The 9,965-nt window shown below is 57.2% G+C and overlaps 1 protein-coding gene across 1 annotated transcript in view; it reads right to left on the bottom strand.

Moving 5' to 3' along the window:
* Window positions 1–870: 870 nt before the first annotated feature.
* CAD (carbamoyl-phosphate synthetase 2, aspartate transcarbamylase, and dihydroorotase) overlaps window positions 871–9,965 on the bottom strand; it is a 24,400-nt gene continuing 15,305 nt past the window's right edge. Inside the window, exons 24-45 of the mRNA XM_006910322.3 lie at window positions 9,383–9,550; window positions 8,577–8,759; window positions 8,341–8,445; window positions 7,691–7,930; window positions 7,367–7,448; window positions 6,932–7,098; window positions 6,605–6,769; window positions 6,293–6,424; window positions 5,874–6,075; window positions 5,322–5,512; window positions 5,085–5,225; window positions 4,770–4,871; window positions 4,257–4,353; window positions 3,605–3,649; window positions 3,331–3,500; window positions 3,146–3,220; window positions 2,451–2,663; window positions 2,145–2,270; window positions 1,826–1,981; window positions 1,641–1,742; window positions 1,339–1,433; window positions 871–1,230 (exon numbers count right to left, since the gene is read on the bottom strand). Of these exons, the coding sequence (XP_006910384.1) occupies window positions 1,128–1,230; window positions 1,339–1,433; window positions 1,641–1,742; window positions 1,826–1,981; window positions 2,145–2,270; window positions 2,451–2,663; window positions 3,146–3,220; window positions 3,331–3,500; window positions 3,605–3,649; window positions 4,257–4,353; window positions 4,770–4,871; window positions 5,085–5,225; window positions 5,322–5,512; window positions 5,874–6,075; window positions 6,293–6,424; window positions 6,605–6,769; window positions 6,932–7,098; window positions 7,367–7,448; window positions 7,691–7,930; window positions 8,341–8,445; window positions 8,577–8,759; window positions 9,383–9,550 (3,060 nt within the window). The 3' untranslated portion in view covers window positions 871–1,127. The remainder of the gene's footprint in view (window positions 1,231–1,338; window positions 1,434–1,640; window positions 1,743–1,825; window positions 1,982–2,144; window positions 2,271–2,450; window positions 2,664–3,145; window positions 3,221–3,330; window positions 3,501–3,604; window positions 3,650–4,256; window positions 4,354–4,769; window positions 4,872–5,084; window positions 5,226–5,321; window positions 5,513–5,873; window positions 6,076–6,292; window positions 6,425–6,604; window positions 6,770–6,931; window positions 7,099–7,366; window positions 7,449–7,690; window positions 7,931–8,340; window positions 8,446–8,576; window positions 8,760–9,382; window positions 9,551–9,965) is intronic.

Genomic DNA, 9,965 nt, shown 5'->3' with positions numbered 1-9,965 from the left:
AGTTTCCAAGCCAAAGTGCTCCTCAGCCCTCCATGGCATCTGCCTCTCTGTCCTTAGTTGTCTTTAAAGTCCAGTGTCAGACAGAGGATCCCAGAGATAGTAGATAGGAGGGGCTCTTAGCAGTGATGGCAACTGGAGAAGTCCAAGGTTTTGAGGGTGCAATGGCCACCTCAGCTACTGAAGGAGAGGACTAACTAGACGGAGGCAGAAGAGTAAAGGCCGACAGGATAATGAACCTCACCAGTCAGGACCCAGCTGCTCAGCCTTCCTCTCACCATGACTCATGTCAGGACTTTGAGTGCAACTTAACGACTCAGAGCACCCCAAAAGAACAGCACGTTCCTGCCCAGAACCCCAAAGAGCCATGACTCTGGCAATGCCAAGCCTGTCAGCTCAGTCCTAGCTAGAGCAAGAACCCACCAGTTCTCGTTTTCTAGAAGAAAGCTTTGTCCATTACACTTAGCATCCTACGCTGAAGCCAGGATACATGATGGCAACTGGAGAAGTCCAAGGTTTTGAGGGTGCAATGGCCACCTCAGCTACTGAAGGAGAGGACTAACTAGACGGAGGCAGAAGAGTAAAGGCCGACAGGATAATGAACCTCACCAGTCAGGACCCAGCTGCTCAACCTTCCTCTCACCATGACTCATGTCAGGACTTTGAGTGCAACTTAACGACTCAGAGCACCCCAAAAGAACAGCACGTTCCTGCCCAGAACCCCAAAGAGCCATGACTCTGGCAATGCCAAGCCTGTCAGCTCAGTCCTAGCTAGAGCAAGAGCCCACCGGTTCTCGTTTTCTAGAAGAAAGCTTTGTCCATTACACTTAGCATCCTACGCTGAAGCCAGGATACGTGCAAAGAAGCAGAAACTAGAGGCAGCTAAGCTGTTTATTAAATCAGTAGAAAAACTGTACAGAATTGAGGCGCAATTAGGGAGACAGGGCTGACCCCCGTGCTGGAGAAATCCAGTCCAGTCCCATGCCTGAACTGTGGTCTGCATGCGTGTGCCTATGAGCACATAAACGATCTGGACACCCCAGAGCATCTAAGTGTGCTGCCCCCGTGGGGGGCACCGGATTCCGTGCCCAGCGGCTGGGCCTGACGACAAGAGAATGCGGAGCCGGGCCCTAGAAGCGGCCCAGCACGGTGGCTAGCAGGGCCATGCGTATGTACATGCCATTCTCGGCCTGGCGGAAGTAGGCCGCTCGGGGATCCGAGTCCACTTCCACACTGCAAGGCAAGGAAAAGAGTCACCACGCAGTCCATGATGACCTATCCAGGACTGAGTGCCCTCCCACAGCCAGCCCCCGGTTATCCTCAATTTTGACTCCAGGTCACCTTATCTCATTGACGCGGGGCATGGGGTGCATCACCACCATCTTCTTCTTGGCCCGGGTCATGATGTGCGGAGTGAGGATGAACTGGCCGAAGCACTGCGAGGCAGAGAGAGGCCCCGTCAGCACCTCAGGGCAGGGGTACTACGAGGCCACAAGCCTGGGCTCTCCCCGGGTCCCCTCCACACCCATATGACATTATCACAACTGAGGGGCCCTGGCCAAGCTCCTGGGGCCCAGCCTTCCTGACTGAGTATGGATGCCTGGCAACTCCAGCCCTGGCTGATCCTCAGCCCTGGCACTCACAGCTTCATACTCCTGGGTAGAGCCAAAGCGTTCCTTCTGGATTCGCGTCATGTAGAGCACGTCAGTGTCGGGCAGTGCTTCCTCGATGCTCTCGAATTCCTCCTGGAGGGGGAGGCAGAGGCAGGGTGAATGCAGTGCCAGGTTCTGCCTGACTGACCCATGACCCAAGCCTCCCAGGATCTCACCTGCTTGGTGCCACGGGAAGCCACAAAGGCCCACACATCAGGTGGCATGCGTAGGCTAGGAGGTGCCACATAGCGTAGGCTGACACGGTACTGGGTGAGCAGGCAAGCCAGGGAATGTACTGTGCGTCCATGTTTCAGGTCCCCCACCATGGTGATCTAGGGGAGAAACCTGATCACCAACAAGACCCCTAGACTGAGCAGCCCCCCGTCCCATTTCGAAGCTTTCAGCCTCAGGACCAGGATATAGGCCTTCTAGATATAGCAAGTACTTCCCAACTGCCTCCCCTGCAAACCGTCCCCAGACAGGCCACCACCTCACCGTCATGCCATTGACAGTCCCAAGCTCCTCTCGGATGGTGAAGATGTCCAGCAGGGCCTGGGTGGGATGCTCTCCGACTCCATCCCCGGCGTTGATCACCGGCCTCCGGCAGTGCTTGGCTGCCAGCTGTGAAAATGCGAACAAGGAAGGAGAATCCTGCCTTCCGCATCTCCCTGCCTCAGTCTTGCTCTTCCTGGGTTCCCTCAACCATCTGTCCCAATCTGAGATTTGTAGTCACAGAAAATGTGAGCAGAAAGGACCTTGTGTCCCTGGGTCCCAAGGCACAGGTGCACAGGCCAGCCTCACCTCCACTGCTCCGGGCTGGGGGTGCCGAAGCACCACGACATCAGCGTAGCAGCTCATAGTCTGCACGGAATCAGCCAGGGATTCGCCCTTCTGGACGGAGGATGTGGCTTCGGAGAAGCTGAGCACAGCTCCCCCCAGCCGGGCCATGGCTGCTGCAAAGGAGCTGCTGGTCCGTGTGCTCACCTCGTAGAACATGGAAGCCATCACCTTCCCCTGGCAGGAAGGCAGGATTCAGTGCGTATGTGTGTGGTGCATTCGTCTTGGGGAACACACAGGCTTACACGAGAGGGGTGCTGAGAGAATCCTTCTCCTCAAACCTCCCCGTGACCTGAATTTCCACCATTTGTGTCACTCTGAACTACAGGCTCTGCCTCCCAAAAGCCCTTGGTAAGAGTCTGAACAAGACATGCATTCCCTGAGAGAGAAGGAACTATCCTAGCTCTCCCCCATGAAAGCATCAGCAGACCAAGGGACCAATGAGTGGGCTTGTGTGCTGGTGCTCAGGGCCTCACGAGTCAGCTGCATGCTGATGGGAGCGCAGATGTGGGCACCCAGAGCAGCAGGCTCTTCCAGAGTAGAGAAGGCTGAGTTACCATGTGTGCGGGGGGCAGTTTGGACTCACAGGAGGGAGGGAGGCCCCTCTGACCACCTGTTGACAGGGGCTGGGACCCTTAGCCCATAGCCCTGACCCTGACCTTGAGGATATCGAGGCTCCGCTCCTTCTGCACCATCATACGCAGCATGTGTGCCACATTGAACAGGTGAGACATCTAAGAAAGATCCCAAGTCAGCGAGAAAGGCAGTGGACCCTGGAGGTCCTAGCCCCAGCTTGCCAGATCCTCAAAGCTCTGGGTGTCCCCATCCTCCCTCACCCAGGCACCTGATCCTTGGTGAACTGCTGGACGGACAGGATATGTTGGCCCACTAATGAGTGCAGCAGGGGTGAGGTCTGGGGGTGCAGCAGGCCAGGGGTCCCCAAGTTCTGGGGTGACGCCTGTCTAGGTACTGGTGGTGGAGGATAGCAGGTGCCATCAAGGGTTCCCATCAGCTCTGCTGTGAGGGACGGGGCAGAAGAGGCTGGTCAGAGGGCTCCTCCTACCCAGGCCAGATCAGAGGTCCCCAAGGTGAGCATGTGTTCCAGGGGAGTCTCTCACCTGGCTCAGCTGCCTTCCGAGAAGCCTTTTCCTTTGGTTCCTCAGCTGCAAATAGGGCAACAGGGCAGACGTGAGCCGCAGCTGAGGTCTGCGAAGAGCCCGTTTCCCCAGGACTCCGGATCACAGTATCTGTGTTAAACCGACTCACACCACAATAACTCTAGCAGGTGAGGGGAGGGCAGGAAGGACTAGCAGCTGTGGGGATGCACATGTGATTTCTCACGGGGGCTGCTGAGCAGTGGTCCCCTCCCGGGGCCCTCCCAGGTGGCAAAGGGATCCTAGGGAAGGGCAACGACCAGGCTCACACCAACCGACCACCTGGATTTACCCCACGCTCTGCTGCCCCGTGGGATCCCAGCTCCCGGGCGGAAGGACACAGCTGCCCACAACAAAAAAGGGCCTGTGAGAAGCAGCTATGGGATGCCTATCTCACGCTGGGCAGACTGATTCAGCCTAGGATGAGGGGATGGCAGGAAGGACAAGGTAAGTGGACAAAGATGAGGTGCCGAGAGGGGAGGGCCTGGATCGGTTTCTAGGCCACTGAGCCCCCAACCCTAGTCCGTCTGGGACCCTGGTAGGGGAGAGGAGCCCGTCCCTACGCATCTCTAAATCCAGGTGGCCAGCCCTCCACATCACAGGGCCTCTCTCTTACCTGGCAGACCTGGGTCTGAGGCTCGGTGGATTCGGGGTGGCAGGTGGAAGCGGCCATCGGGGAGACCTGGGATGCCTCGGCGGGGCCTTTCGGGTGTCTGGAGAGACATCGGCCTAGTGTTTGAAAACTACTGATTCAAGCCCTCCTCAAACTCGATCCCTCCTGAAAAGCCACGGATTCTGTTCTCCATCATCTCCCCATGGCTCTGTCCTTCACTACGCTGCTCTCAACCAGGGCAGACACACTGGCCTCTGAGAGGTGTGTGCTAGCCCCGCGACGGGCCCCAGATACATCTCTGGTTGGGTTAATGGGCCTGTGTTTCCCACAGGTTGCCTCCTACACTGACAGTTAATTCTGTCTTGCAGTAGACAGAGAGGTAGGTGGTGGGTATTTTAACTGTCAAGTGAAGAGCCTCCTACCCTGAACCCCAATGAAAATGTTTGTGCCATCTGCATTGCACAAATTGGCTGTAACCCCCATGACCCCCGCCCCACCCCCGAGCAGTATGTGTACCGTGGTGATCTCACTGGTGGCAGGGGCTGAGGCCGTGAGCTGGGGAACAGCCCCCTGAGGCCACTTGCGTACATCCTGTCCATAGCCTGGGGGGACCAGAACCTGCAGGCAGAAGGCAAGGGCGGGCCAGTGAGGAGGGGCAGAGCGCCAGACTGGGATCCTGAAGGAGTGGAAGCCAACAATGCCCCGGGGGACCTGTGCCCACCTACGTACAGGGCGCATGGAGGAGGGAGCGGGTAGTGCGTGGATGTGCCAGGGTGGGACGAAAATGGAGCTGAGGTCACCACTGGGACTGGGCACAGGCCACATACGTACCTGCCCGTCGATATAGGCAACCTCCCCTCGTAGGACCACACGTCGGATGGTGCCCTTCACCTTATGCCCCTCGAAGGGTGTCCAGTGGGCCTTGGAGAAGGGCATGTGGCTGGGAATTGTCCATTCGTGCTCCAGATCCACCTACCCAGAAGTCACGGGTTATGCTATGGTAAGGCCACACGATGGAATAATCCCGAGGGCCGGAGAGTCCCCCACCCCTCTGCCCGCGCCCCATACCTCCACATAGGTGTCCTCCTGCGGGGGCAGGTGAAAGATGCGCCGAGGGCTGTGGTGCAGTCGCTGCAGCAGGTCGTCCAGACTGAGCCGGCCCTCGCTCACAGCTGTCAGCAGCAGTGGCAGCATGGTCTCGAGCCCCGGGAAGCCAGGAGTAGGCCTGGGGCTGCCCTTCTCCTCCAAGGTATGGGGGGCTGGGAGAAAGACCGTTACCCTCAGCACCAATCACCTCCATATCTGAGCGGTCACACTCACCACCAGGACTGCCACCTCACTCCCAGCCCCGATGCTGATTTTTTTCTGGGAAAATAGGGACTTCTTCTGGGGCCTAGACCTTTCACCCACGTTCTCTCCTTTATAATTTTACTCATTTGCTCATTTGTTATTTCCGTGTGCATTTATCCAGTACCTATCACAGACCAGGCACTGTACTAGAGGCCGAGGCATGACACGGATCAAGTGTCAGTCCTCACGGAGCCAGAGTCCTGGCCCAGGTTCCCTGAGCTGGGCCGTGGGCCTTGCTGTGCAGAGGAGGTGCGTGTCAGGCCCTCTCACCATGGTCTGAGGCAAAGCAGTCGATAACAGCCATGTTCTCCCACAGGGCTTCCACGTCCTGGCGGGAGCCAAGCTCAGGCCGGACCTCTCCCTTCCCTGGCCCTAGGGACTCCAGGTCATCGCGGCTCAGGAACAGATGGTGGGGCGCCACCTCACAGGTCACGGGCAGCCCCTGTGCCTTTGCGGCTTTAATCAGCAGGATCTGGGGGTAGAGTGGGGAGATCGAGAAGAGGCCTCCCCATGTGCCCTGCCCTACAAAGTCCCTGCAGCCAACATCCCTTCTTGGAATGTTACGGGGCAGACATGCTGATGGTGCTGGCTCCAGGCTTCCCTGACCCCTGCTGCCCCGAAGGACCCCCCTGACCTCTTAGTGTTACTGAGAAAGCAACAGGGCACCAGGGCCTCTGGGGCACTCTCACCTCCTCCTTCCGTGCCACGTGACAGATGTGCACTGAGCGCTGGGTCAGCTGAGCCACCATGAGGATGGCAGCAACGCTCTGCCGCTCCGCGTGAACCACAATGGGAAGGTGGGAAGGCCACGTCTCGAAATGCTGAGAGCAGAAAGAATTTTCAGGGAGTGTGCACGCAAAGCCTTTGATTCTCTGTGCTCGTCAGAGACCAAAGCCTGCACAGGGCTCTCTTGGCTCCTCACTGCTGTGAGCCCACTCTGTGGGGTCCTCCAGCCAGGACGGACTGTCTGGCTGCCTCCTCCCACATGCCTACTCCCTTACCTCCATCCACTGGGCCACACTGTCCAGCTGCAGCTCAGAGAAGGTCTCGTTGAGGTAGAGCTTCAGCCCTGCAGCAGACCCGGCCACAGAGCCCAGGGTCCCTGCATTTTCTGACGAGGCTCCGAGGAATAAGGCAAAGTCACAGCGGGCGCCAGCTTCTGCCAGCTAGAGAGGATACATATGAGACAGGACCCATTGGTACCTATGCCAGCCTGGAGCCAGCGGCCTGGGCCCCTGGGGAGGGGCAGAGGGAGCAGGGCTCATGGGCGCAGGGGACGTTTAGTGGGGGTATGTGGGTCACCATGAAGCAGGAGTTCAAGGGCTCACCTTCTGAGCCAGGGCCAGAGCGGGGGCATCGATGATGGGGGGCCGGGTGTTAGGCATGGCACACACCATGGTGATGCCCCCGGCCAGGGCAGCAGCTGTGCCTGAGGCAAAGTCCTCCTTGTGTGTCCCACCTGGTTCTCGCAGGTGCACGTGAACGTCAATCAATCCTGGAAGAACACAGGGGCAGCAAAAGTAGAGGAAGAGTCAACAGACATGAAGGGCATCAGGATGTGAGTTGGGGTGGCAAGAAAATACAGGTGAGAGCTGGCAAGCCCTGGTCCGTGGATTGAGAAATAAAAGATCTCAGAGTGACAAAGATCTGGGGCCTCTACACTACGCAATCCAAGGCAGGGCGTGGGCCCCACCATACCCAGGCTCCCTACGCCTGCTGTTACCAGTGTCCCGAAGCCAGGTTCTCCCAAGAGCTGCACTTACCGGGTAGCCGCACAAGCTTCTGGGAGGTCATGCAGTCAACATGTACTTTCATAGGCGGGGCTGGCCCGATCTGGCCTAGGGCCTGCAGGTGGAAACCACAGTCAGCTCTGATTTAAGGGCACCCTGGGAGTTGCAGGTGGGGACTGGGTTTCCCATAACCCGGGCTCCCACCTCTCTATACCCACCTTCTCTCTCTGCAGCCACAAAGCCTATTAGCATGGTTGCTTCATACTGAGATTTCCCAGCCCCATGACACTCTCGCTTCTCTCTCCTCCCCCCACGAACACTTGCTGTCTCCCTCCCCCGCACCCAGGCCTCAGTTACCTCCACGAACAGTTTGGTGCACTTGATATCGATAATAAGGGGCACCGAGAAGTCAGCGGCCAGACGCCGGGTGCGGTAGCCCTTGGTGACGAAAGAAGAGAGACGCCGGCCCCCAGCCCCACGCATCGACAGGTTAATCACGAGCTCAAAGTGATTCTCAGCCAGCTGCTCCAAGATGCTTCGCTGTGGTGGGCACTCACCATCCACCGCCTCCTCAAAGTGCCAGTCCACAGCGGTTACCTGTGGCCCAAAGACAAGGTCAGAGCTGGGAGGGGAGGCGGTGCAGAAGCCCATGAGGAGAAGACTGAGGACCCACAGGGTGGGGACCAGGGCTGCCTCTATTTGCTACTGGCAGTCTACTTCTTGACAGGAAAGAGATTTAAACTCGTTTGCCAAGAACTGTGCAGTATAAGCCCCCACACACGTACATTTAGAGATGAAATTCTCAAAGAACACATGAGCATGTTAACAAGTGGCGGAGAGATTCTCAAGGATTTTTTTCTCTTTGCTTTTCTGCACATTCTACTTGCTCTACATGGACTGCACGTGATTTGTACAATGACAATAAAAGCAGAGGAAGAGAGAACTCTCCGGTGCTTTCACACCCTAGAAGGAAGGGCGGTGTGGGGCAGGTCGTGGTGCCCCTGTACCTTGACGCCGTGCTCGGTGTAGAAGTCAGCGGTGCCCAGACTGGCATAGAGGCTGTAGCCCAGGCTCTCCAGCAGCCGCACAGTTGGAAGCAGCTCACTTTTGTTCTGAACCAAGCAGGAGGAGGGTCAGGTTGTTTCTCCCATCTTCCACTTTAAGGTCGGCCCTGGCCCAGAGAGCCAAGGCCATCTGCCCCAACCCCTCTGCCCGCCTTTCCCTGGCTCCCCAGATTCAGTACCTTATAGCTGCCAATGGTCAGCAAGATGTTCTTCTTAGGGATCTTAAAGCCAGTGCTGAGCATGGCCTTGAGGTACGCCTCACAACGGCTCTCCCCAAAGCCAGCCACTTCCCCAGTGCTGGTCATTTCTACACCCAACACCACGTCAGCACCCGCCAGACGAGAGAATGAGAACTGGGGTACCTGAGGTAGCAAGATGTAAGAGAGGCTAAGGCATGAGGGGCCCTACTCCCCTCAGCAGGAGAGGCAGCCACAGTCTCCTCTTCTTGGTCCCACCCAAACAGCGGAGTTAGCCTGCTTGGCTGCTGCTCCACGTGTGCCCTACACCCGTCAGCCAGCTGCTTCCCAAACATACTCCTGGTCTTCTCTCAGCTTCCACTCGGCTACTCCCTGGCCTTGGAACACTTCCTCAACAAGCTGTGCAAACCAAACATCCTGACCGTCCTTCAAGGCTCAATTCAAATACCACCTCTTCCCTGAAGCCCTCCCAGGCTACTCCTTTTGGAAGTGGCGTCTCTCATCTGTAAACTCCTTTAACATTTTGTTTATTATCTCTACTATGTAGTTTTATCATAGACTGTTCTATAAACATGCTGTTTTTGGACCCAACTTCTCTGTGTTCCATTATTAGAGTGTAAGCTCTTAAGAGACAAAGGCCATCTATTACCTTATGGCCCAGCAATGTCCTGCCCACAGAAGATGCTCGGTTTACGTGTTGACTGATATGTAATTTGTATGGTGAAGGAACTCTCTTTCACTCTGTCTCCCTGCCACTGACTGTGAACCTCAGTTTCGATCCTTCTTACCTTGACCCCCACGACACCAGAACCAGTCATGAGCCCCACCGGTTCCACTTCTTCCCCCATGATGACCCGTGTAGCCAGAGCTACTAGGTCTACACCTAGTGTCTTGGAGACGAAGGGGAAGGAGCGGGAGACACGCACGTTGCATTCAATAACTTTCAGCTGGTCGTCCTGGGGCAGAGAGAAACTAGTCAGGCCTTGTGCAGGCTGGGCTTTCTCCCCCTCACTCACCGCTCTGTGGGGAATCAACCTGGGACAGGGTTCAGGGTGACTGACTGTCAGAAACCTGACGACGCTGCGGGCCCTCGCTATCACCCCTTCCCTCCAGCTTTCCGGCCTGTTCTCATGAGGGCAGGAGACAGTGCAGGGCACCCTGACACTGGGGCTGGCACAGAACGAGGAGGTACTGCAGCCCCCTCTTCCTACCTTGGCAATGAGCTGCAGATTGAAGGGTCCCGTGACCTGCAGCTCCTGGCCCACGGCATGTACGATGGCTTTGATCCGCTCCAGGGTTTTGGCAGTGATGTCTTGTGGTGGGGTCACCAGCGTGGCATCCCCTGAATGCACACCCGCGTTCTCCACATGC

This window comes from Pteropus alecto, unplaced genomic scaffold (genome assembly GCF_000325575.1).
Source record: "Pteropus alecto unplaced genomic scaffold, ASM32557v1 scaffold61, whole genome shotgun sequence".
Taxonomy (NCBI): Eukaryota; Metazoa; Chordata; class Mammalia; order Chiroptera; family Pteropodidae; genus Pteropus; species Pteropus alecto.
This window is presented reverse-complemented; position numbering and strand designations above follow the sequence as displayed.